This window comes from Salvelinus sp. IW2-2015, linkage group LG22 (assembly GCF_002910315.2).
Source record: "Salvelinus sp. IW2-2015 linkage group LG22, ASM291031v2, whole genome shotgun sequence".
NCBI classification, from domain to species: domain Eukaryota; kingdom Metazoa; phylum Chordata; class Actinopteri; order Salmoniformes; family Salmonidae; genus Salvelinus; species Salvelinus sp. IW2-2015.
In genome coordinates this window covers 14,258,110-14,285,842 of record NC_036862.1, presented here as the reverse complement: position 1 = coordinate 14,285,842, position 27,733 = coordinate 14,258,110, and the positions used below count along the sequence as shown (strand labels likewise).

The window sequence follows — 27,733 nt, the reverse complement described above, 5'->3', positions numbered from 1 at the left end:
AAGAACAACACAAGTGTCTGTAATTAAAATAACGGCATGCTTCTCCGTGTGAGAGAGTGCAGGCCCAATGAGATCGGACCAGAGAGACCGACAGCAGACAGACTGCTGAAGCCCCCACGTCAGTGTTCCAGCCGTCACGACAAGGCAAAGAAACCCTACAAACTCAAGACAGTTTCACTTGACTCCACAAAAGCTTCCTTAATAGGACAGTTTTTCAGGCAAAGTTGTCCCCCCTCAGATGACTGGAAGCAGTTTTAATTCCGCATGGCATCTTCAAACTAATTTCTCCACTAAGCATACATGTACTGGGTTGTAACCATCTTTTACAATTGCATAGGACCTTTATCAACATTTCAGTCATTAAGCAGACAACTTAGAATCAGTGCATTCAACCAAGGAAGGTAAACCAACCACAAAGAATAAAGACAACAGAAATAAGCAAGACAGTAGAAAGCGATACCATTGTATGATGTTTTATTAAAAAGTAAAGAAAACATACGTCAGCCTGCGGTCCCATGGCTAACTCCTCCCCACTGGCTATTCTCTATCAGGTTTACCATTGGCAGTGATGGCTGGGGGAAATACTATAAACCTCAAAACAAAGCAAAGGGGAGATCTAAACTTCAAACCCATATCCTTTCAAAAAAATGGGGGGGGGGGGTTCTTTACTTGTGAGCCCCACACCTGTCCAACCAATCCCGACCCCAGTTGCGACTATAAATATTTATTTTTAAAGTGTAAAATACTTTTTGTTCCTCCGGAAAGAAAGAAAGTATTTACAACAGGAATTTTACTGAGGAGGGCAGTCACTTTTGCAATTCTTTAGATCTGCTCTTCCATCTAAATATTCAATGTAATTGAACAGCCAACAATTACATTTCAAATCTCAGATACAAGATTCGAGTAGTACAAAAAACAAACAAACTCAAAGCGCTTTTTAAAACTGCCCAAATGATAAGAACCAAATTAAAATCAGATCGTAGGCTTGACGATTCAATGACAGTAGTGTTAGAAAAGTACTAACATACTGCATAGAACTGCACATACAGGACAGGTCATAGTCAAGACATCTGCATTGTCTGACTACCTAACCGGTGTTCTGTAAATAGATACCACAACACCCCATCTGAGAATTACTCCAAGGACCTTAGTGCTCTCCAAGGTTCGATTATGGTACAGGGTACACACACTAGCTAGAGGGAAGTTTTTTTAAACACCTACTCCACAGTAGAATGTGCATGAGGTTGTTTAAGGAAAGGATATGAACAAGACAAGAGGTTCTCAAGGGACCATAACTTGCACTATGCTGGTTAAAAGTGCAGGAGTATAGCACCACCTGGTGCTAATGAATGGAAACATACACAATAAGGAGTTTGAAGCAATGATAATAACCTGAAGGATTTGAACCGAACAACCCGGCTCATGGTCCACGAACCCTCACACAGATCGCCTACATCGGACTAGAACCTAACCAGACCTTGTATTGATGACATGGCATAATGATGACCGCTGACAAATCTTTGAGGGAGGAAGTGGTTATCGCTCGCAAGTATTTCATACACTTCCTTTGAATCAAATTCGGCCAAAATGTGCAACAAAACAAATCATAAAAATCCCATTTCAAGTCAACAAAACACATTTCCATGCATTTAGACCATGGRTATGCTTGGATTTGTGGTTTAAACACTGGTTTAAAATAATAAATGCCTATAAATGTCAATGAGACAGTAGAGCCCTACCACAGTAGGTATATGAAAACAAAAGGCAGCCCTAGCTTTACAGGGAGAAAACTACAGGGCGGAGTTTAAGGGGAATCATCTACTGAATTTGAGGACATTCTGGAGGTGAAAGGTCGGGCAACGCGGTGGACCAGGAATGAGACACTGCAGATAAACATGTGTTGCTGCAACAAGAACAGAGTCCTCTGGAGAAAGAGGGGGTTAAAATGTACCGTTGTTTTTACAATAGGTATTTTCATTGTCAACACAGGAAACTGAATTGCATATGTAAAAACCTGGATTATCTGTATGGTTCAAATGCTTAGGCAGAATGATGGCTAGGCAGTTGGTGCGTAGCCTGAAGGAAGAACTCAGACATATACACCAAGGGCTTTGGTGCCCTCGCACGGCTGGGTTGCCCAAAGGCCAGTGTTTAGTCACGTCAAAAAGCAAAACCAGAGAATGATGACTGTACATCAACATAAATTAGGTATTTCCTGGAAACCGGTTAACATCCCATCCCTCACAGCCCAAGCCGCACAGAAGCTAAATTACAACTTTAAACCTGGGAGGATGACCAGAATGTAAGGTGTGGGGGGATAAATAAAAATTCTCAAAGAGCTCTGACAAATCCTCTCGTCTTAGATGTAAATGTCTGTTTGAAAAAAAGTCCCCAAATATTTAAATCGCATTACAAATATAAATCAGTTTCTTTTTTACTCAAAAATATTAACATAACCAAAAACACAAAAAACTCCATCTGAGAAGTTGAGTCCCATTTCCTCAGAATTGGGAGGGGTGTTCTGTTTTCATTTTAGGGGCAGAAATTTGAAAAGACAAACACAAGAAGCACCCTGGACTTCATTATGAACGTTTTTGCCGCTTGGAATGTCGGTGGCTGGCCCCGTTCTCCTCGTCACTATCCCCACCATGGCCCCCCCGCTGCCGAGTTCTCCGGTTGTCGCCCTCCTCGCCATCACTCTCTTGCTCTCGGTAGTCTCGCCGGCTGGACGTGGTCGCCGCCCGCTTGCTCTTCCTCTTCACGCTGCCCTCTTRCTCGCTCGCCTCCGCTTCCTTTCTCCTCTGCTCCACCACTGCTTTCCTGGGCCGACCCACCTTGCCTTTCCCATTCTGCATCTTCCGAATCTTGGGCGTCTCCTCTTCCTCCTCGTCCTGAGCGGTCCGACTGACTCTCTTCCGCTGGTGCCGGCGCAGGTAGCCAAGGCCGGGTAGCAGCTTGTGGAGCAGCTGGGTGAAGCTCTGCTCCGTCTTGGCCATGCAGGAGAGCACCGAGCTCCCACTCTGGTTGTACTCCTCGGCGTTGGAGAACACCAGCTTGACGTCCTCCAGGAAGTCCTGGGCGTGGCGGTACTGGCCCTCGCTGAACTTGGCCTGCATGGTCTGGAAGTCCATGGGGCTGGAGATGATGTCAAAGTAGTCCTCCGCCTCCTCTACTGACACCGGCTCTCTGGAGCGAGGAGCGAAGACGGGGAGGTTAGAGGTCAGGTCTACTGTCTCAGATCTAAATATCTTGATACTATTTCCATGGAATTCACATGGACACCTACACTGAACCTGCATCTAATCAACTGTCTGATATCTATATAGTTAGTGTCAATGTATGTTGTTACATTGAGATAGGAGTATAAGTCCAAAGTTAGTTGTGCTAGTCAAGCCATATTTGAAACACATTCAGGAGGCATTTCCCAGCTTCACAAATGTTTAACTGCATGCCAGTCTAACTTACAGAATAGTAGTGCATCAGTCTCACCTGAACGGCCAGCTGTAGCGGAATTTGACCAGTTTTTGCAGGATCTCCTCGCTCCTCTCCAGCTCCAGGGCCTGCCGACGCACCCCTGCCTTTGAGCTCTGACGCACCTGCAGCAAACCACACACACCATATTAGTGTTGGCAAGGGGTCAAGTTATCTGCATAGAAGCTGGCTTGCACCAGTGCGTGAGTCACCAAAGTCCATTTTATTTGCACTTTTTTGGTATATACAGACTTGTCCCATCGCTGGAACTCCCATGCAGACTCGGGAGAGGCGAAGGTCGAGAGCCATGCGTCCTCCGAAACACGACCCTGCCAAGCCGCACTGCTTCTTGACACACTGCTCGCTTAAACCCAGAAGCCAGCCGCACCAATGTGTCGGAGGAAACACCGTACAACTGGCGACCGTGTCAGCGTGCATGTGGCCGGCCCACCACAAGGAGTCGCTAGAGAACGATGGGACAAGGACATCCCGGCCGGCCAAACCTTCCCCTAACCCGGACGATGCTGGGCCAATTGTGCACCYCCGCATGGGTCTCCCGGTCACGAGCCGGCTGCGACACAGCCTGGAATCGAACCCGGGTCTGTATTAACGCCTTAGACCGCTGCACCACTTGGGAGGTCAGACCAGTCTTTCTAACCATGAGCCATAGGGTGTGTGTGTTCTCACCAGCTCGTCGATGTCTGCAGGACTGCTAGGGGCGGCCCTCTGTTTGCTGGGTTTACTGGGGGGAGAGTGCTTCTTAGACGCCTTACTGGACGCCTTCAATGCTTTAGAGTTCTTTGTCTTCTTCCTTGATCTCACTGGGAAACAGAAGAGTCCAGTTAAATATACACACCATCAGAAAAACATTTAAAATCAGCCATTTGTTGTACCTGTATGAACTGTAAGAATAGGGATGAAGCTATAAATCACAAGTAAAATGCTGAAAGATTCAGATTAAAAAGAAATCTTTTAATAGACATCCTAAAACAGATCTCTGGTCGACTAGGCTCATCAACAAGCCCAACTTCTCAGAGGGAGGGAGCTATGTGAAGTCAAGAGACCTCAAAATGCACTGGGCCGAATCCTCGCTCACGGTTTGGTTTGCAATGTTATGTTGCCAGATCTGCAGGGTAAAAACCGACCTGCTACGGCAGCACTATAACCACCGGTCTTCCAAACCCAATTGTGTGTGGTTACCTTACGTGCAGGCCTAAACTCACAGAGGATCACTCTGCCACATACCGTCAGCCAAGCCGGGGGTGAAAAGCCCACCAGATCAAAAAGGGGGGACGACACTCAGACAATGAAGAGGGGAGAGAATGAGCTCAGAATACTGCACCACATTCCTGTCATTCCCATCTTTCTCTGCATCCGTAAAATAGAAACGTGTACATTGTTCGGCCTGTTCAGTTCTCTCTGGTCAGGGTAGGAGAAAGTCTGGGCCCTAGTATCTATGTAAAACCCCTGCTACACGACAGGCCCTTCCCACTAAGGCCCTTGAAGACAGGGAATGTTCCTGAGTGGACAAGTTAGTTTTGACTTATTGGTAAGCGACTCCAGTGAAGATTTGGCCTTGTGTTTCAGGTTAATTAATCTCCCAGTGTCTGGTGGAAAGCAGACTGACCCAGGTTTACCGCTAGGATTTTGACTGTGATTAACTACATTGTGGGTTATCCTGAAAAACTCCAGCCCTTAACAATTACAAGCATACCCATAACATGTTGCAGCTACCAATATGCGCAAAAATATGGAGTGGTACTCAGTAATGTGTTGTATTGTATTTCCCCCAAACATAACACTTTGTATTCAGGACAAAAAGTTACTTGCTTTGCCATTTTTTGAAGTATTACTGCCCTGTTGCAAACAGGAAGCATGTTTTGGACTATTTGTATTCTGTACATGCGTCCTTTTCACTCTGTCAATTAGGTTAGTATTATTTAGTAACTACAATGTTGATACATCCTCAGTTTCTCCGATCACAGCCATTAAACTCTAACTGTTTGAAAGTCACCATTGGCCTCATGGTGAAATCCCTGAGGGGTTTCCTTCCTCTACGGCAACTGAGTTAGGAAGGACATCTGTATCTTTGTGGTAACTGGGTGTATTAATACACCATCCAAAGTGTAATTAATAACTTCACCATCCTCAAAGGGATATTCAATGTCTACCTTCTTTTTGTTTTTACCTATCTTCCAATAGGTGCCCTTCTTTGAAAGGCATCGGAAACTCTCCCTGGTCTTTGTGGTTGAAATTCACTGCTTGACATTACAGATAATTGTGTGTGTGGAGTACAGAGATGCTTTCATAAGAAAAATCCTGTTAAACACTATTATTGAACACAGAGTGAGTCCATGCAACAAAAAAAAWTACTCCTGGAGGTATTTAGGCTAGCCATAACAAAGTGCTGAACACGTGACTCAAGGCATTTTAGCTTTTCATTTGTAAAAATGTCTAAAAACATAATTCCACTTTGACATAGGGTGTTGTGTGTGTAGGCCAGTGACAAATCTAAATGTAATCAATTTTAAAATTCAGGCTGTAACCACAAAATGGAAGAAGGGGTGGGAATACTTTCTGAAGGCACTGTACATCTGTAAGGTCCCTCGGTTATGTACTGAATTTCAAGCACAGATTCAACTCATGAAAACTGGCAGTGATTGGTAAATGGTTAACAATAACAAACCAGACTTTAAAATAGCTCTTTAAGCGTGGTCAAGTTAATAATTATGCACAGGATTATGTATTAAGCCACCCAGACACATCAAAGATAGTCGTCCTTCTGAGCTGCAGGACAGGAAGAAAACTGCTCAGGGATGTCACCATGAGGCAGTAGGTGATTTTAAAACAGAGGTGGCTGAGATGGGAGAAAACTGAGGATGGATCAACAACATTGTAGTGATTACATTTCTAATATATTGTTATTTTTTGTATTTAATTTTGTATTATTATTTGCTACCATTTTAATTATTATAATTTTATTACAATGTATACATTGTTACTTTGGCAATATTGACACAATTTTCATGCCAATAAAGCAGCGTGAATTTGACGCCGAAATAATGACCTAAATGACAGAGTGAAAAGAAGAATACAAATATACATAATACAAATATTCCAAAACAGGCATCCTTTATTATCACACCAAAAGAATACACCGTTTGGCCTAAATGAAAAGCCTCATGGTTGGGGCAAATCTAACACGTCACTAAGTAACTGCCTCATTTTCAAGCATGGTGGTGGTTGCATCATGGTATGCTTGATATCTGAAAAGACTGGGGAGTTTTTCAAGATAAAAAGAAATGGAATGAGCTAAGACCAGGCAAATCCCAGAGGAAAACCTTCAGTCTGCTTTCCACCAGACAGTGGGAGAGAAATTCACCTTTCAGCAGGACAATAACCTACAACACAAGGTCAAATCTACACTGGAGTTGCTTACCAAGAAGACAGTGAATGTTCCTTAGTGGCCAAGTTACAGTTTTGACTTAAATCTACTGGCAAGACTCGCAAGACTCAGTACTGTTACATTGGGTAATGGTAAGTAAGGGTCCCTACTGGGGTCAATAATACTCACAGCTGTGGCCCACGGCCTTGTAATCATTATCCTCCTTGTCCTCTTCATCAGAGTCCTCGGATTCAGACTCCTCTTCGTCCTCAGAATCCTCCTCTTCCTCKGTGTCCTCATTGTAGTTTCTGGAACAACAAGTAGCCATCAGCATTCTGTTAAAGAGCGTTCATCCAATAGCAAAACAGGCTTTTCTTTACACGCCGTAATTTTGGAAGAACATTTGAAACTAGGGGCTGATTTGGGGGCTCATCCGTGGAGTCAAAATAATAAAACACTTGAGTATCTTCAAAGTGGCTTCTACAGTACCACCTTTAGATTGAAACAGCTTAATTGTCATGTTTGACGAAGAACCAGAATGTTTAGACACAGCTAAGTCTTTAATCCACCAGTGAGGTGTTGTGTGTTATCGTGTGAACCCTACCTTCCGCGGGAGCAGCGTCTTTGCACGGCGGGCTGGCAGGCGGGGCACAGCCACTCCCCCTGGGGGATGCGGTAGAGGGCGGGGCGCAGACAGAACAGGTGGAAGGCCTTGTTGCAGTCGTCACACAGGATGAGCTTGTCATCCTCACCTAAAGGAAGGATGGAGGAGAGAAAATCATCATCATCGCAGACTTAGTAYATAGTTTAGGCCTACACTGTCATTAACTCTATACATACATATTTAATTGTCTAAAGTCACTAAGACCAGCAAAAGTTATTCATGTAAAATATTAAATAAGGAGAAGCCTCTCTGTATGGAGTGTGCGTGCAAAACCTACAACTGAGCAAACAAACCATATCCGCGCTGCATGCCTCACAACCCAGGACCCACACCTACAAGGAGTAGGGGATGATACGGGATTGGGCCAAGAAGCTGCCATCACACATCCAAGTTAATTGGCTAGGGCCCAATTTACAATGAGACAGTTGGTCAAATCCCCAGGGATAAGAGCACACCCATTATCTCCACCAAAACAAGGATTCATCATAATCATTTATAACCTATATAATGTCTCTCATTCCCAAATATGTGTAGTTCAAGATAAGGTTACAAGCCATGTCTAACCTGAAATCACTGGGTAGGTTTCCACTACACCATCTCTGCTAATGTCAGATCAGCAACATGGATAGGAGGGAGCAGTGTGTTGTCACACAGGGCCTTGGGTATTGTACTTCTACTTATAGTAATTATATTACCTCAATACTTATACAGGGCCTTATACTGTAGTATCTTACTGCTAGTTCACCTGTAGTGTGGCTGTGTGACAGCATGTGGTACACCTGCACCTGTCTGACACTACTCTGTCCCTGCTCTGGGCTCATCCACCTGCCCTGCCTGGGACTGGGGCTAACCATGTCCCGCAGCACGAGGACAGGAGGCCTCAGCCCTGTCCCTGGAGAGAGTACAGGCTGTTATTGGAAGAGAGAATGGGTTCCAATAACGTAACTGGTTAAAATCAAGGTAATACATTTACTAGAGCAAAGATCAACACATACAGTTGAAGTCAGAAGTTTACATACACCATAGCCAAATACATAAAAATAAAATAAAAATCCTGAGTTTAAACAATTCCTGACATTTAATCCGAGTAAAAATTCCCTGTCTTAGGTCAGTTAGGATCACCACTTTATTTTAAGAATGGGATTTGTAAGAACAATAGAGAGAATGATTTATTTCAGCTTTTATTTCTTTCATCACATTCCCAGTGGGAATGAATTCCCACTGGGAACATACACTCAATTAGTATTTGGTAGCGTTGCCTTTAAATTGTTTAACTTGGGTCAAATGTTTCAGGTAGCCTTKCACAAGCTTCCCACAATAAGTTGGGTYKATTTTGGCCCATTCCTCCTGACAGAGCTGGTGTAACTGAGTCAGGTTTGTAGACCTCCTTGCTCACACACGCTTTTTCAGTTCTGCCCACAAATTTTTGGCCATGCTGTGATGCTGCCACGGCCATGCTTCACAGTTGGGATGGTGTTCTTCGGCTTGCAAGCATAACCCTTTTCCCTCCAAACATAACAATGGTCATTATGGCCAAACAGTTCTATTTTTGTTTCATCAGACCAGAGGATATTTATCCAAAAAGTATGATCATTGTCCCCATGTGCAGTTGCAAACCATAGTCTGGCTTTTTTATGGCGGTTTTGGAGCAGTGGCTTCTTCCTTGCTGAGCGGCCTTTCAGGTTATGTCGATATAGGACTCGTTTAACTGTAGATATAGATACTTGTGTACCTGTTCCCTCCAGCATCTTCACAAGGTTCTTTGCTTTTGTTCTGGGATTGATTTGAACTTTTTCGCACCAAAGTACATTCATCTCTAGGAGACAAAACGCGCCTCCTTCCTGAGCGGGGTGACGGCTGCGTGGTCCCATGGTGTTTATACTTGCGTACTATTGATTGTACAGATGAACGTGCTACCTTCAGGCGTTTGGAAATTGCTCCCAAGGATGAACCAGACTTGTGGAGGTCTACAATTTTTTTTCTGAGGTCTTAGATGATTTCTTTTGATTTTCCTATGATGTCAAGCAAAGAGGCACTGAGTTTGAAGGTAGGCCTTGAAATACATCCACAGGTACACCTCCAATTGACTCAAATGATGTCAATTAGCCTATCAGAAGCTTCTAAAGCCATGACATAATTTTCTGGAGTTTTCCAAGCTGTTTAAAAAAGGCACAGTCAACTTTTGACCCATTGGAATTGTGATACAGTGAATTATAAGTGAAATAATCTGTCTGTAAACAATTGTTGGAAAAATTACTTGTGTCATGCACAAAGTAGACGTCCTAACCGACTTGACAAAACTGTAGTTTGTAAACAAGGAATTTGTGGATGAAACACGAGTTAATGACTCCAACCTAAGTGTATGTAAACTTCTGACTTCAACTGTAGCTGATAACGTCACATAGCAACTTCACTTCAGTCATTCAAAGATTCTATACATTAGTCAATCATGTCTTTCTGCCTGTTCGAGAGGTTTGACTCGAAGGCCATGAACAGATTTGCTCATTTTTACTGCAAAGATTCCTTTAGTGCAGGGGCCAGCAAACCCCTAAAATGTTTGTTTATACTGTGGTTTGTTTTACTCAAACCACCTCGTGGGCCAGATTGACACTCCGGCTTTAGTGGAATGCAAGGTGATTTGTGGATAGCCGAAGTCTTCACAGCACCTTACTCACCTTATCATCTCCAACAGGCAGAAAATGACAGTCAAATGCTTTTATTGTAAATCAGGGTTTAACGAAACTTGGTACTGGTGTCCCCCCTGGGTGCATATTTTGTTTTTAGCCCTAGCACTACACAGCTGATTCAAATAACCAACTCATCAGCGTGCTTTGATTATTTGAATCAGCTGTGTAGTGCTAAGGCAAAAAACTTGTTTGGGGGCCCCCAGGACTGAGTTCGGGAAACGCTGGTATAGATGACTCAATACTGAGAAAGGTTTTCTTGACGAGACCTTGGGGCACGATGTGCAACCAACACCCCCCCCCCCCTTATTTTAAGTTTTTATTTACCTCTGATCGACTTGTTAAAACTAGATCCACTTTAAGGACACTATCTGTAATCGTTTCTTACTAATTGGTCCTTTCCATTGACACCATTTTAAAATACCCTCTTCAGTTTCGGACTCCCTCATACAGCTCCAGGACGTTGAGGATCACCCACCTTTCCTGCGGCACACCTTGCAGCGTGCGTTCTCTGCCGACATGTCCCACTTGATGCAGGCGTCCAGCATGCCCAGCAGCACGTGCATCCGGGAAAAGGTCTGGGCCTCGCGGATCGCCGTCTTCCATTTCTCTACTGCCGTCGCCACCTGCAGACAAATMACAACTTTTTTAATTACTTTTTTTTATTGTATTGATTTTTACAGAAAAGTGTGTTTAAGGTGCACTTCAAAACATTTATTTGACACCTGCATCACCTCGAGACCTAGTCATGAAACCTGTATTTTCAGACCKTGTAACCAAAAAACTGGTAATGGGTCTGCGAGAAAATATCTGTTTTATGCAAGTAAATTCAATAACACTACTGTTTAACACCTTCCTAGTTTGAATTGCAAACAGGCCCCATGGTTTAATCATCCCTCTCCAATTGCCGGTTACGCACTGAGATGTATAAAAGGGACTATTTAAAAAATAATATATTTTAACTGGGGAGCGTGAGTTAATTAAGAACAAATTCTTATATACAATGATGGCCTACACCGGCCAAACCCGGACGACGCAGGGCCAATTGTGCACCGCCCTACGGGACCCATAGGTCACGGCCGGTTGTGATACAGCCTGGATTCAAACTATAGTGACGCCTATAGCACTGAGATTCAGTGCCTTAGACCGCTGCCCGAGCTACTTCCAAGAAAGTGGTAAAAAAGGGGCTGTTTGAAAAGGGGTTGCCTTGTTTTAAATTACAGGTAACATACCATGTTCTGTCTAAAATAGGTATTACTCACCCTTGCCTCCTCCGCCAGCTTCTTCTCCTCATCCACCTCCTCAGTTTTCCTGCTCTCCTCACCTTCCTGCTTCTTCTTCTTCTTCTGCTTGGGAGCCATGAAGCCCTGCAGGAACTTCTTGATGACACAGGCCTGGAGGGTGATGACGCACTCCCCAAAGTCCTTTAGGTTCTCCAGGTCACGCACCTGAACACACAGAGACAGACAGGGGTCAGAGGGGAATGGTCAAGTTCAGAGGTCATACTCTGCTGGATGTGCAAGGCCCAAAGACAAATACAGGTAAATGGGCATTGAGGAAAATCTTGAAAGGTTTGTAGATACAAAATAATATGTATGGCCATTAGTTTACTCCTGCCTATATGACCTGACCAGATATGTGATCAGGATAAACTCCTGATTCCAAACATGTCAACTGATTGTATGAATAAATAGTTACCTTTCTCTCAAACTCATCCATGCTGTCGTCCATGTAGCCCAGGCCTCCCTTCTGGAGGCGCGAGGCCACCTCGATGACGTCGCTGCGCAGGTACTTAAGCAGCTCCTGGTGGCCGTCACAGCTCCTCAGCCCCGGGTTCCCCTTGCGGGTCAGGTTGATWGAGTGGAGGATGTCCTGGTACCTGTCAGCGTACAACACCCAGTCAGTCAGTCACACTAACTCACACACATATACCTGATCCATGTGACCTAACCAGGAAAAACGCTGGACCATTTGCATAAATAGGACAAGATAAAGTGTGGCGTCGCTCACAAAGCAGTCATTAGGTGAGTGAATGAATTGGTGGAGGGTCAAATCAAATTTTATTTGTCACACACATGGTTAGCAGATGTTAATGCGGGTGTAGTGAAATGCTTGTGCTTCTAGTTCCGACCATGCAGTAGTATCTAACAATTTCACAACAACTACCTTATAAACACAAGTGTAAAGGAATTAATAAGAATATGTACAAAAAAATATATGGATGAGCAATGGCCGAACGGCATAGGTAAGATGCAGTATATGGTATAGAGTACAGTACATACATATGAGTAATGTAGGGTATGTAACCATTATATAAAGTGGCATTGTTTAAAGTGGCTAGAGATACATTTATTACATCCAATTTTTTATTATTAAAGTGGCTAGAGATGAGTCAGTATGTTGGCAGCAGCCACTCAATGTTAGTGATGGCTGTTTAACAGTCTGATGGCCTTGAGATAGAAGCTGTTTTTCAGTCTCTCGGTCCCCGCTTTGATGCACCTGTACTGACCTCACCTTCTGGTTGATAGCGGGGTGAACAGGCAGTGGCTCGGTATGTAGAATATAAGGCAAATGTCTCCTCACCTGACTTGCAGCTTGGTCTTCAGCTCACTCTCTCTCACACCRTGCGCGTGGAGGCTCTCCACCAGGTCATCGAGTTCCCGTGGAGCATCACACACAAACCTTCAACACAAGCGTGGTGTAAACACATAGTATATCATAGCACAAATATAATCATCTGCTCTCTGGTGTAAGTATCGTTTAAACATTGTTATTGAACGACAAATCTGTTTAGTTATCAAGTCAACCAATGATCATCTGTCAGTGAGTTTCTTACCAGAGGTTCTGTCCCTGGTTGGGAGTGGTGGTCTCGATGCAGACGGCYGCTAGCGCCCCCTGATGGGCTCCCTCGCTTAGAGCACCATCTAGACTGCCACCGTCCTCCTCGACATCTGCAGGATCAGAAACAGAACAGGGTCGTGTTCAGTAGGCACAAAGGCAAAGAAAGTGAGGGACTCTCTGAACTTGACCAATAAGAATAGCTTATTTTTGTTTTTCCTGTTGCACTAGGTTTTCTACGGTGTGACCTAATGAATACGACCCAGGTTTAACGCTGCAACTACTACAACTAATAATATCAAGAAATTATATTATAGGTTTCACAGAAGTCGTGATTATTGTGTTATTCTCTGAATTCTTATTTCTTTCTTGACATGGTCAAATAACGCACTTTTTTTCTTCTTCCTAAGTTGCCGTACAGAAACTACAGGGCCATGAGTAATTTAGAAAAGAATGGTACTGTTATAAGCGGTCTCACTTAAAACCTCATATCAGTCGCCCTGTTTGACCTAGAGACTAAACTTTGTATGTAGGCGTCTTTTACATGCTGAATAAAAATTGCCTCAAGGGCCCATAAGTTCACTCAGGTCGATTTTCCTCCATTTTGGAAATTTGGAAGAATAAAAACTCAAATTCAGTACGTAGGCCTCTKTTAACTTCAGGGTTCATACACATTTTTGACAGATGGAATTTCATAACTTCTGCGTATTAAAAAAGTATGTGTAATGTGGTATTGACACAGAGGCTGCTCTCTGATCCCATGTAGCATCTCCTGTCGTTGTGCAAGGCACTTAACCAACCAACCAACCCCCCGTTGGTTGGTTAACAGGCTAACTAGCATCTATTGATTTGTCATGTCCCATACATTGGATGCCCAAATCAACTGGAAGTATTTACAAAACAAGTTGAAGCCACATAATCCAAAAGAAAAGCTACAGCTAATCTTTTTAACACCCTATTATTTACTGTTCGCGATTCGCAAATTATTATTTTTGATTCATCACAATTGAACCAAATCCCAACTAATACAATGGCGAAGTGAATTGTGTGTTGTAAAAAATAATGGTTTAAATTAATCAACTTTATATGGCCTTATTCACAAGCGTCGGAAAGTTTTTTGGAAAATGACGAAAACATACATGCTAACAACAGCTAAACAGTTAACTACAGGGTACAATATACATTTTTAATTGGCTACCTAGTTAGTCTGTTCTCTATCATATTTTATAGGCTATATATAGGCCTAACTGCTGCTGCAATGTCGACCATAATCTCTCTGTGAGCAACGGAGAAGTTGATGGAAAACTAAAAAAATATTCCATTACTTTTCCATGATTTTCATGACATAACCAATCCCTTAGCTTTTCTCAAACTAAGTTAAGACAGCGATTCCCAAACTAGGAGTCACCTGATATAAAAATGGGGTCCTGGGAGATTTTTCACATTGAGAGGAACCATTGACATTCACAATGGATATATTAAAAAAAAATACTTTGGTGACTTTCTATGAAAATAAAATGTGTCTCCTTGCTTACGTAACAGACATATTTGGGAAACTGAACGAACTGAAAACAAGCATGCAGGRGTTTAGGCTCCTGACTCAAAGAGAATACCCTGCCGTCTCATTTTGAGCATTAATGCCGCGTTCAAAACTCGGAAATCTCCAACTTCAGGGTGTTCAAYACAGCTGGGAACATGTAAAAAAATGAGCTCAGACTAGGAWWWWTTMTTTTGAACAGCCACCCAACTCAGAATCTCAGGCCTCTTTCTAGAACTCACACTTTCTGACCTGAAGATCACTGAAGTCATGATTTGACCATAAAACCTATGGCACCCTTTGCCAGCTCATATCTGTGTGTAGCTGGATTTAGTGCTCTTGTCTGCATTAAAACAAAACATCGATCCAGGTTGGATGTGAGCGCAGAGATGAGGTCGACCACACACCCCGACTTTGACTTAGGTTAAGAGATGGCTGAGTCATTAATAAATAAGGAAAGCAGATTTTACGTGTCCATTGAAATCCTTCGTAAATCCACTCCACAATGGCCTATCAACTTGAAACTAAGTTTGGCACTGATATCTTAAGAAATAAGGAAACTATTAACAATTCACCTTTTGACTATAACGCTAATGCTCAAAATAATCATTAAAAAAAATCTCAGGGACTACGTCAGATTTACTCAAATTTTGGTCTTTTGACTCATCACAATAGTCTAAAGAGTTTAATAAAATAAAGTTGATGTATTCAAAGATTGCCACACTATACCAGTAGATGCAAATTAGCACATATCCTGGGAGCTAAAAATACTACCAAAATCTTTTTCTCATGACCAATAGAACCAAATTACATGGTACAAGTCTTATCATAGTTTGAGAAAAACTACGGAAATGGTCAAAAGATGGCTAAGTTATTTGATGTGTCCATTTAAAACCAGTGTAAATCCACTCCACATTGGACCATCAACTTGTCATCGCTATCATGGATGTCCTTAAGATAAACCCCACTGAATTTCMTATTGACATCTAAAACAAGGAAACTATTGCAACTCATTCTTTGCATATGTAACGCTAATGCTCAAAATCTGCACTCATCTTCTCCTCATGAACCATTCGTCAGATTCACTCCAGTTTGTATTTAGACTCATGATTCCACATAAAATAGTTCCTACATGATCGAGTGCTTGTTTTGTTATTCAACTGATCTTGTGTGTCCTTTCTGTCATGTGCTCACAGCTATATATATCAATTATATTTCTTTACTCTTCTGGGACATGAGGCACTAAACATAGCTAGTGAAGAGGATAAGGTGTACTAGTACTAAGGTTTGCAGACTCTCAGCTGTGATGACAGTGTACTAACTTACCATCAGTCTCCTCTTTGGTAGCCTCCTCGTCCTCAGGCTCGACTGTAGCCTCTTCCAGGGGGAGGGTGTAACTGTAGTCAATGCTGTCGTGCACCCAGCCCTTCTCTATGTACAGGCCAGGCACAACATCAGAAAACAGCCAGTACCTAACACACAGACAAAGAGTTGGCGGGTCAATACCGATGGTAATATAAACCAACAGTGACCTGAATCAACTGTATGTGTAAAACGGTTTACATAGTTGTCGATTCCTTATATATCCAACGTCTTGGGACCGTTGAGGATGCATGCCCCAAACCAGAGCACTATGTGCATGTATCAAGAGTCAACTGTAAATAGAACACCTAAACATATTGTGAACCATTGAAGTGTGTGTGCTGACCTGTTATGGTTTCGATCAGTTCCCAGTGGGATTCTCCTCAGCACCAGTTTGGCTTTGGTGATGCCGTCCTGGAAGGCCCTCTCCGCTGCAGCCTTCTGCTTGCGGACACGCTCCTCCTCTGCCTCTTTCTCCATGCGCTCTGAGGGGAGACAAAACAGAATTTGAGCCGGCACTCATTCATAACAGAGCATTCCCATTGCATAAATCACCTAAGCAACTATGGACTCAACCATAGCCATCTTATTCTTTCTAATTGCCCCCCACAATGAAAATCGCAGAGAGGACTGTGGATCTGTCTCCGTCTGTTAATACGTTAGTCACACGAGACTTCAGACAGCATTGGCCCGATTTTAACTAAACTTGTGTTGAAGATGAGTCTTACAATAGAGATCTGGCATTTACAAAATTACAGATTGGCCAGATAATGGCGCTGTAACAGATTGAAAATGCAAACTTTGAAAGGTCAAGCCCCTCACCATTTGATCTACAATCATGACATTTGGAACATAGGTCCCTCTCCTCATAAGGAACATATTTGCCTCAGAGACTCATAAGGTCAGACATGATGAAATTTCCACCATTTTTTTTATTTTTTATAAATTCAAAAAGAGTTCCCCGCTACTCTTCTGGCACCGAATTACCAATTTGCATGAAACTTGAAATGTGGCATCTATGGACAAAGGTCTCAACGCAATATTTTCCAGACTAGTACCTAAAAACATGGCCGCTACTGACCAATAAACTTTCATGTGTGCGTGGTCTGGCACAAATGCATATAAATCCATCAAAGATATTCATATTGTAACAACATTTGGTACACATGTTGAAAACACTCAAGAAACAACATATGCAAGAACATTCATATCGACCACACGGTGGCGCTATAATGAACACATTTCTATTTCTTGATCTGTTTGACTCAATGATTCAATTTGGCACACATGCTCTGGCACAGGAGTCTAGCTAACCCACACAAACTCAAAACACCACTGGCCGAATTTTGACACAACTTGAGTGAATGATGTGTCTTGCCATAGAGACCTGGCATTTTCAAAATTACACTGATTGGCTCAAAGGGGCGCTGCATCATTCGTGGGGACGACATGTTTACTGTTGCCTACTGATAGGAGTATTTCCTCACCACGTGACATAAGGAAAACTGGCCCAGTCTAATGATCTACAACATGTCCAGCTGTCCTTACCTTTGTTCTGTCTGTCATGCTCCTCCTTTTCCTTCTTGGCCTGGATGGACATCAGCCTCCTACTCTTAACCGTACTGATCATGTCTTCCGGCTCCGCGGCCACCGACTCTGCTTTCACCTTCACCTCTTTCTTGGTGCTACCCTCTTTCTTCTTCTCCACCTTGGTGGCGGCTGACGGCGAGTCGCCACTGGCAGCCTCCTCGACTTTGACATCAGCTTGTTCCTTGCGCCGTTGCTTCTCAGCCCGCTTGCGGTCGTTGACCTCCTTGAGCGAGGCCAGCCTCTCCTTCCACAGCTCGGCCGAGCGCTGCTGCATGGAGTCCACGTGGTCCTCCACCGAGTAGGTCATGAGGATGCGGTGAGACAGTGCCACCAGCAGGCTGGCCTTCTCCGTCGACGTCAACTCAAACACCTCCACCAACTCCAGCCGCTCAAGGAACTCGCTACTTACCACCTGGTCGAAGCCTCCTAGGGTGCCCCAATCATCCCCCCCGGAGCCCTGGCCCGAGTCATCGCCGTGGGCGTCGCACGGCCGCAGGCACAGGCGCACCAGCTCAGAGACAGAGTGGAGGGTGAGGGGGATCTCCGACAGGGGCATGTCCAGCTCGCTGTAGCCCTCGGCCAGCTCGTCCTGCAGCAGGGTCTGCAGCAGCACCACCAGCACACGGTTCAGGTAGAGGAAACCTGCCTTCTCCCCGGCCAGAGCCTCCATCAAGGCCACTGCCGTCACCGGGTACTGGTCATCGGGCATTAGCAGGCCCGCGTAGCAGTTGAGGAAGTCCGCCACCATGGCCACGTCTCCGAACAGGGAGTTGGGCAGGCCCTCTGGCATGTCGACCAGCTTGAAGACAGGCAGTGCCTTGCCGCCCTCGATTTCCAGGTCCTCATAGCGGCGCTGCTGCTCACGGCGCACCTGCAGCTCCTTCTCCCGACGCTCCTTAGTCTTCTCCCGGAGCTTCTCCTTGATCTCCTCACGCTTCTTCCTCATCACGTCCCGCTTCTCCTCCTCGCTCATGGCCGCCCATTTCTTCTTGTGCTCCAGCAGCTCCCAGCGCTTCAGGACAAGATCGCAGAGCTCCTCAGGAAGCCGGCCCCGGTCCTCAGACGAGAGGGCCTTGGCCGCCTTGGATATAAGACAGGACATGGCGTTCCTCTTGTCCTCCTTGCCCTTGTGCTCCTTGTAGTAGCGCAGCAGGTGCAGGGCCATGGGGTGCAGGGGCTTGCCAAGCTTGGGGGTCCCTGGGCCGGTACTCCGGGCTCTCTTCTTGGGGCTTCCAGCGGAATGAGGGCTCTTGGCCAAGTCCAACAGAGTCATTTGCTTCATCTTGGGCTTCTTGGCGCCTCCACCCTTTTCATCCTTTTTGAATGATGCCTTCTGGCCGCTCTTGCCGGGGGTCTTTTTGCCAGTAGCAGATTTCTTGTCTCCAGGTTTTTTGCTGGATTTGGGGGAGGAGAGTACAGAAGCCCCACCCTCTCTTTTCTTGGGGGTACCGGAGTTCTTTACCTTCAGAGGCGAGCCATTCATTTTCATCTACAATATAAATGGATGCTTTATTGATTCAATCCATTGCAAGACTAAATATGCAAATTCAATTGAACATTTAACAAATCCTCTGATTCTTTAGAAAACCACTAAGCCAGCTAAAGATATGTGCAAATGAGATTACATCAGCATGTATAAAATTTGAGAAACCTGCATGTGGCCCCAGATTGTAGGGCTCAGAGGCATGCCGAGAGAATCATTTTTCTTCTCGTTCCCCGAATTCCCTCCTCCCGGGGTGTTCGAGGTCTTCAGCTTCTTACTGGGTTTGCCCTCTGTTGAGCTCAGGCTCTTGCGCTTGGCTGAGACTGGATTCTCTGTGAAAAACTAAAAGGCAAACAAAACTATTAGTCACATATTTAAAAAACAAATATTATATAAAAACAGTGCCTTCAGAAAGTATTCATACCCCTTGACTTAAGTAGCATGGACTCTGAAATAATAGTGTTGAACATTTTTTAAATGACTACCTCATCTCTGTACCCCACACACACAATCTGTAAGGTCCCTCAGTCGAGCAGTAAATTTCAAACAGATTCAACCACAAAGACCAGGGAGGGCACCTATTGGTAGATGGGTATAAAAAAAAAAAGCAGACATCGAATATCCCTTTGACCATGATGAAGTCATTAATTACACTTTTTCATGGTGTATCAATACATATCACTACGAAGATAAAGGCATCCTTCCCAACTCAGTTGTTCAAGAGGAAGGAAARCGGTCATGGATTTCTCTATGAGGCCAATCAATGGAGAACAGAGGATAGATCAATATTGTAGTTGCTCCAAAATACTAACGTAATTGACAGAGTGAAAAGGAAGCCTGTGCAAAAAATATATATATTCCAAAACATGCATCCTGTTTGCAACAAGGCACTGAAGTAACACTGCAAAAAATTTGACAAAGCAATTCACTTTTTTGTCCTGAATAGAAAGTACTGGATTTTCCCCAAACATATTACTGAGTAAGCCTCTCCATATTTGCAAGCATAGCAGCGGCTACATCATGTTATGGGTATGCTTGTAATCTTTAAGGACTGGGGAGAGTTTCAGGATAAAAATAAATAGACAGATTGGAGTTAACCACAGGCAAAATCTTTAGAGATTCAGTCTGCTTTCCACCAGACACTGGGAGATGAATTCATCTTTCAGTAGGACAATAACCTAAAACACAAGGCCAAATCTACACTGGAACTGCTCACCAAGAAGACAGGGAATGTTCCTGAGTGAACAATTTAGTTGACTTAAATCTACTTGAAAATCTATGGCAAGACCTGAATATTGTTGTCTAGCAATGATCAACAACCAATTCGACAGAGCTTGAAGAATTTACAAAATAAGAAATGGGCACAATCCAGGTGTGGAAAGCTCTTAGAGACTAACCCAGAAAGACTCTCAGCTATAGTCGCTGCCAAACGTTCTTCTACAAAGTATCGACTCAGGGGGTGTGAAAACTAATTTAAAAATGAGATATTTCTGTAATTAATTTTCAATAAATTAGCAAAAACCTCTAAAAACATGTTTTCACTGTCATTATGGGGTATTGTGTGTAGAAGGGTAAATTTTAAATACATTTTATATTTCAATTCAGGCTGTAAGAACAAAAAGTAGAATAAGTCAAGGGGTATGAATACTTTCTAAAGGCAAAGTATGACGCCGTTTTGTCTCACTGTTGTATTTTATCTACACGTCCATCACATAATCCAGAGCTCCTATATCAACAGGAGATTATGTGGAGGTTTTTGGACAAAAAATAAAGTTAAAACCCCATATAAATCTAGGTTTACCTTGTGTGGATCCAGGAGGAAGTCGCTGAATTTGCTGGGCAAGTTGAACTTCTTCACCAGTTCATCCTCCACCACCCAGGGYGCCGTCTCTCCCATCCCAAGCCGGAGTGCATAGTGGCGGATGAAGTAGCGCATGATCTCCTTGGTTGGAGGGCGCTCAGTCCGGAAGAGGCTGTCCACTGGGACATCACTGATGACCTGTTTGTGTAGCGTTAAAAAATGTATATAAATTACATACATAGACCCCAGTGTTGTGTTGATTACAGCATACAATGGAAAACATTTTAAATCTATTTGGTAACGGAAAACAAAAATGTGCATTTCGTATTCGACAAGTTTAGGTAGCCCCTTCATGTTCCAATCCCTTTTTCCCCCCATTGTGTAACCAATGAACACGACCCAGTTACATAAAACATGTGCACTTGATGGCCGGAAGTGAACCATGGACATTTTAAAGCAGTGGAGAGGACACCAACCTTATCCTCGCTGATCAGCTTCACGTCATACTTYTGTGGCAGGAACTTTGGCATCACCCATCTCTTCTTCTCCTCCTTCATAGCGGTGGGAGTTTTCCTGGGCGAGCGCCGTGCTCGGTCACCTAATGACAAACAAGCACACAGTATATTTTTTTACACGCATGTGAATTTTTGGGGATCAGGCCTGTGTGGATTCTATGCTATTTTTACATGTACAAATTTGTCCATTTGACAAATCTCTTTAATATGTAAAAACTGCAGCCTCTGAACTAGCACACATCTTAAAGCTCCATGTGCTGTATTTTAGGGATGTGTCAAAAGTGATGGTTTTTGGTTTCAATTAAGACCTAGACAACCAGTTGAGGGAAGTTGCTTTACTAATCAGTGACCTTAAATTCAATCAATCAACTAACAAGTGAGGAGTGAAAACCCGCAGTCACTCGGCCCTTAATGGAATGAGTTTGACACATGGTTTAAACTGACATGTTTTTTATTTTTTGCATTGTATTCATATATATATATATATATATATATATATATAAAAAATATTTTTCCTTTAAAACTAAGAAAGCAGTTTGTGTCTCATGGTCCGTCTCTTTCAGATAGTTAAGCATTGCACCTGTACTACCATTACTTTACCTTAATTCCACCTCGCAAAGTTTACATTACCTCCTCAAAGTATTGCCATACAAGACTTTGTTGCTGTCACTTGCCTCTCTGCCATTCCCCCCCCCCCCAACTTAACGACGATGACTTAGTGGTGGCGAGTCGACACCAAAATAATTGATTCCTTGACTGCTTGCACGTCAACCCCCATTTTCGAGCGGAATCGACTTCTAAGACTAAGCATTTTTGTAATGGAGGAGACTGATTAGTTGCCGTGCTTCCAAGAACAGTGGAGAAGTAGACCCTTGCGCTCAAACTCTTAGTTGTTGCATAAATTGACCCACTATGCGGTTTACTTTCCGCATCTACTTCATGCCGCTGAGTCTACCTTTAAAATTACACAACTTTCCCCAGGCCTTTATAGCCTATCGTRTAGTTATGGCTATAACACAGAAAATAATAGGTTTTGTGATAACTGCACAATGGTGGAAAAAGAACCAAACTGTCATACTTGAGTAAAAGTAAAGAAACCTTAATAAAATGTTTTATTTCACATAAAAGTAACCCAAATATACTTTTATTTCAAATTCCTTATATTAAGCAAACCAGATGCAACCATTTTCTTGTATTTTTAATTGAGGGGAAAGCCACGGGCATACTCCAACATTCAGACATAATTTACAAAACGAAGCATGTATGTTTAGTGAGTCCGCCAGATCAGAGGCAGTAGAGATAACCAGGGATGTTCGAATGATAAGTGCGTGAATTTGACTATATTCCTGTCCTGCTAAGCATTCAAAGTGTAACGAGTAACCTTTGGGTGTCATGGTAGATGTATGGAGTAAAAAGTACAATATTTTCTTAAGGAATGTAGTGAAGTAAAATCAGTCAAAAATATAAATAGTAAAGTACAGATAACCCCCCCAAAAAATATTTTTTACTTAAGTACCTTACACCACTGTAACTGCACTGCAATTAACATTTTGTTGGGAAAAAAACAAAAAATGGGTCGGGATTTTCCTTAACTTCAAGGATCCCAATTTAGTTTAAACGTTCACACACCTACTGTGGTGGATTTTGGTGTAGGTTACACAAAATCTAATAATTGTATTTGTTAGCACAACATGTCCCATAGGTGCTGTACTCACTGAGGCTCTCTCGCCTGCTTTCCCTAGTCTCCCTGGGGCTCTCCTCCTCTCTGGGCAGCTGTTGTTCCTTCTTCTGGTTCTCCTGGCTGGCATTCTCCTTGTCGCTGGAAGGAGAGTCGCAGGCTCCCTCTAGCTTCTTCTCTGACGTCTCCCCCTCAGCGTTCCCCTCAAGCGGGTGTATCTTCACGACCTTAACCRGCAAACTCTTTTCCTTCCCCACCTTAAAAAAACAAAATGAATAGGTGAAGGGGGCTAAAAAGCAATTTCATTTTCTATCAACATATTTTCCATTAACAGTATTTCTTCCACCTTCATTGACTACTATCTCACCACATGAAAACAAACATCCACAGCATTCGACCAAAATAAAAGAACATCACCAGAAAGTCACACTCCTCGTCTACGGCGTACTTGGTGAGGATCTCCACCCAGGCCTGGTCCACCAGCTTGTCCAGGGAGACCGTGTTGTGGTGAACCATCTCCAGGACTGGCTTCTCGAACCATAGCGGGTACTCTTCTTGAAGCCTGGAAATAAATCACTCATGTCAAACATCTCATTTATCTAACACTCAATAGAAAATGCCAGCAATAAACAGTCTTCTTACGTTAACTGATTTGGGTTTATTGGTGCACTTTCACTCGAATAATTTTGACAGATGATGGCTTAGTGTGACTATTGCTATTTCACTAATCGAGTCACCTGCTTTCCATAATTCATAAACATGCATGGAGCAGTCCAATCCAAGGAATAATTACAAATGAACATGCCTCGATGAAACACAGACTGCTAGGACCACCAATGCCTGTCCTATCTGTACACAAACACTTCTCCAACAGGGGGAGCCAATTCAAACCCTGGCTTCCCTGCCTGGTATAAATAGACATCTTTAAATACGGCTGCTGATCCTGCCTGGCCTGCCATGAGGGTGCCGGAGGAGCACAGCCTGGCTGTGGCACTGCTCTGAGGTCATTCGTGTACACACAGAACTCAAAGCTTAATGTCCTCCCACAGCGCAGCGCTCAATGCCACAGCAGCCAATCTGGACACGTATCAAATGAGAGAACCTAGACCTTGTCTATAAACAATCCCTAATCCAATCCCTTCAGATGCACACAAGTGCCTAGGYGTTGTTTCTAAACCAGGCCACACTCTTATCACTAGATTCAAGGATGACTCAATCCATACGTCCTGCAAATAGAAAGGAAGGAGGCGCGCGGGGAACATCCAATAACACAGCTGTAAATCATGTCACCTTTTTATTTTTATTTATTTTATRGTTATTTTACCAGGTAAGTTGACTGAGAACACGTTKTCATTTGCAGCAACGACCTGGGGAATAGTTACAGGGGAGAGGAGGGGGATGAATGAGCCAATTGTAAACTGGGGATTACTAGGTGACCGTGATGGTTGAGGGCCAGATTGGGAATTTTCAACTGGAGTCAGTGAGCAGTGTGTGCTACAGACGGAGCTGCACTGATCTTTTTACCCTCTGCATGTAATGATGATTTATATTTCTTTTGAAACAGAGCATTTGTTAGCGGTCGTAATGTCGCTCAAGTTAGACTTGCTTGTTACTCACAGTTCAGTGACTTCTTGCTCCTCCTCCCAGGCCTCCTTGTGTGTGAGCTGGTTGCTGCCGGTGCTCTTGCATGTCCAGATGCGTTCGGCGTATCTCTGCAGGCGCGCCTCATACTCGCTGTAGCCATTTCATCAGGATAACAACATCCACTTAGTCACTTGACTCAGTTAGCTCTACGGCATACCCAGAGAGACCCCCCATTCATAATTAATGAATCATGTTAGGAGCAATTGATCTCAATAATTAAAAGGCCGGATGCGAGGGACGTCCCACACCAAGCATACATTCTGGATCCTTTCATAACAGAGCCAAAGTGCAGGATAATCCCCAGAAACACTGTGCTCCAGCTGAAACTAAATCTGACAAGTCTTCCTCTCTGTAGGGACTAAGCAATGTGTTATATCACATCCTGATATCATTAGGACTTTGGCATCTATAACTAGATGTTAAGCAGTACAAACTTTACTTATTATATTGCACTGACTGACAAAATGCAGAGCACAAACGTTTGGGTTGATGGTGCTTTGCACTGGGATAGTAGTAGTATTAGGGTTTGTTTACAGGTGGCTCGTAATTTGCTGTTTATCAGATAAGGTTAGTGTACTGTACCTTTAGACTAGACAGACAAATGTGGGGATGTTGGCCTAGTGAGTTATGCAGCCTCAAGGAGCAATACATGTCAAACTCACGTGGGGCASCAACATACTTCTGTATCTATTGGTAGTTAGGCTAGGGGACCTCAAAACAATGCATTGAACTGCATTTTTATTACACCGCTGAGCCACCTGAACGATGCATTAGTATATCAATCGGGCATGCCTGGCGGCCATGCACCGGCTACACTTGATTGGAAATTGATTCATGTCACGAACACGTTTGCCTTTTCTTACAAGTCATATTACAACCGTTGTATTTCCAACAACTCAAACTTTACAGTTTGATCTGCAAGTCAAATCCGTCCGATTTGATCATGAGCTAGTGTCAGAACTGACGTGATATAWTCTGCTTGTTCTTCAGTCTACCCTGTAAAGTTAGCTAGCCATGCTAGTAAACGCGCCACCGAGACGGCATGACAAACTCAGAGACCGTGAGAATCACCCAAACCAGTTATGCATAGATCAGCTAGATAGAGCAATTCTCAAGTAATATTAGTAACTTTAGTAGTACTTAGTTAACGTTACGGTTTGTCTAGTTAACAGTTAACTAGTTTTAAAGAGAGCACAACTGACTACGAAATAACAGTGAGTGACTGTGGGCATATTACGATAGGGAAAACAATCCAAAAGAAGCACAACAAATTCGACATAGCTAACATTAGCTATTATTAATATTCAGAAGCTGAACAACATTTAAAACACTGACACAAAACTCGATGTTCCGATAAGTGTGCATAATGGTTTTGCTTTGACAGTCAGTTAGCTAGCTGGCGAACTGAGTCGGCTTTGCCATAATGTGAAAGGATACTCTTTGTTCCTGAAGGCCTCCTTGGTGTGTTCGATGATGTAGACCTCCTCCTCTGGGCCTGGCGGCTCGGCTAGCGGCTTAACCAGCGGGTAGGGTTTCCGGCCCAGCAGTGGTGCCATCCTGAATACGAAACGGCAGCGATGACGTCTTAAAAAATAAAACTCCTACCACAAAACTACGCAAAATATGACAATATGGCCTTAGCATGTAGTCAAGTATCCAAAAATATTCCAGGAGCATTCAACGTGTAGCATCTAGCTAGCTAACCTAGCAAGTCGGCTAAATCCTCGCAAACAATAACACAGCACTTCTTGCTAGCAGTCAAATCGCATCCTTGTTCTGTTCGCCGGTAGTTGTGTCATTGTTTATCAACACAAACTTTACAAAAACATCTGTTTAAAAATGTGCAATGATAATGGACTCTTCGGGTAGGCTATCCGGAGAAACTTCTACTAGCTTGTCCCAAAGGAGGATGGAGAGGCGAGCTGACAGGATTCTCGAACTCGCGGCAACAGCGGAGGTTCTCGTCAGGGGGTCTGGCGCGCTCTCCACTCCGGTCTCCAAAGACTAGGCCTTCTCTCATGGAGCGATTTTTTTTTTTAGACTCGCAGTGTCCGTCCTTGAAAGTTTAAGTTGTTACAATGATAGTAAAGGGTTGTAATAACTTAATTGAATATGCAAGAGATTAATTACTGGGTTGAAAAAATGGCGGGAGTTTCCGCCCGGCAAAATACTGCACAACCCCAAAACTCAGTTTCCCCAGAAGGCAAACAGCGTCGTATAGATTTATCCCACCCCTCTCTCTTTCGATTGGTCTAACAAAGAGCGATCCTATTGGCGCGTTCTAGCTATCATTTGCATATTTCCGTTAGGAAACGCCTACTCTGTGAAATGCGCGTGTGCAATAACTCAATTCGCCATTGTACTACTTATAAACAACGCATTTTTTTWAAACTTTTGCAACGGGTACATTTTACTAAACTTAGTTCACTCTGTTCGTAACAGATTTTAGTTTTTGGAACAGAAAACTGTATTGAGATCAAACGTTCAATCGGTGAGAAAATTAGCAAAATGTCGGCCAAAATCCATCTCGCTCCATGTTCTCCCATTGCCGGCGACTAGGCTTTCTCTCATCCCCATATTTGGTAGTGAGTGGAAAAGCAAACCGGATGCTTCACATTTATACATCCGGTGAAATACCTTGCTCCATTGTTCAATCTGTGACTACAAACTGGCGAGCTCTATTGTTTCCAACCTTATTTCAAAATGGTGCCCTCCTCTAGAATTAAATGTGATGAAAACCGTTTCATAGCTAGTATACTTTGATTTGTCGTTGTTGTGTCAACACATTATTTCAAATGTCAAATGACAAGTCATTTGTCACTACCCGACCTTTAACCAATGCTTATATCATGTTAGGGGTGTGGTTTAGCTACGGGGGCTGTACGAATATTAAATAATAAGGCAGTGAGTAATCTCGCTAACTCGTGTTTGGCTCTGCCCCCCCTTCTCGCATGTTCTGCCCACTATGACTAATTTGTTCCCATTGGAAACGACCGGCTGTGGTCTGTCTTAGGTTAGTTATAAAAATCTTTGTTGTAGTCCTAAAACCCGGAAATTAGTTATCTCTGGTTCGTTCAGCCA

General features: G+C 43.4%; 1 protein-coding gene across 2 annotated transcripts; it reads right to left on the bottom strand.

Moving 5' to 3' along the window:
• Positions 1-457: 457 nt before the first annotated feature.
• Positions 458-26,891, bottom strand: LOC111949338 (tyrosine-protein kinase BAZ1B). Of its 2 annotated transcripts, XM_023966428.2 has the most exons (21): positions 26,405-26,891; positions 26,090-26,253; positions 24,626-24,742; positions 23,426-23,570; positions 23,046-23,265; positions 21,292-21,413; positions 20,816-21,013; positions 19,183-19,356; positions 17,490-19,020; positions 16,288-16,426; positions 15,906-16,051; positions 13,041-13,155; positions 12,788-12,886; positions 11,903-12,083; positions 11,467-11,652; positions 10,683-10,830; positions 7,461-7,608; positions 7,046-7,164; positions 4,159-4,292; positions 3,490-3,596; positions 458-3,186 (listed from the first exon to the last, which is right to left on the bottom strand). In XM_023966428.2, exons 2-21 carry the CDS (start codon positions 26,206-26,208, stop codon positions 2,583-2,585), a joined length of 4,752 nt encoding a protein of 1,583 aa, XP_023822196.1. In that variant the 5' UTR covers positions 26,209-26,253; positions 26,405-26,891; the 3' UTR covers positions 458-2,582. The 2 variants fall into 2 exon arrangements, with proteins under 2 accessions (XP_023822196.1, XP_023822195.1); XM_023966427.2 differs by having other exon boundaries at positions 26,090-26,890.
• Positions 26,892-27,733: the final 842 nt, after the last annotated feature.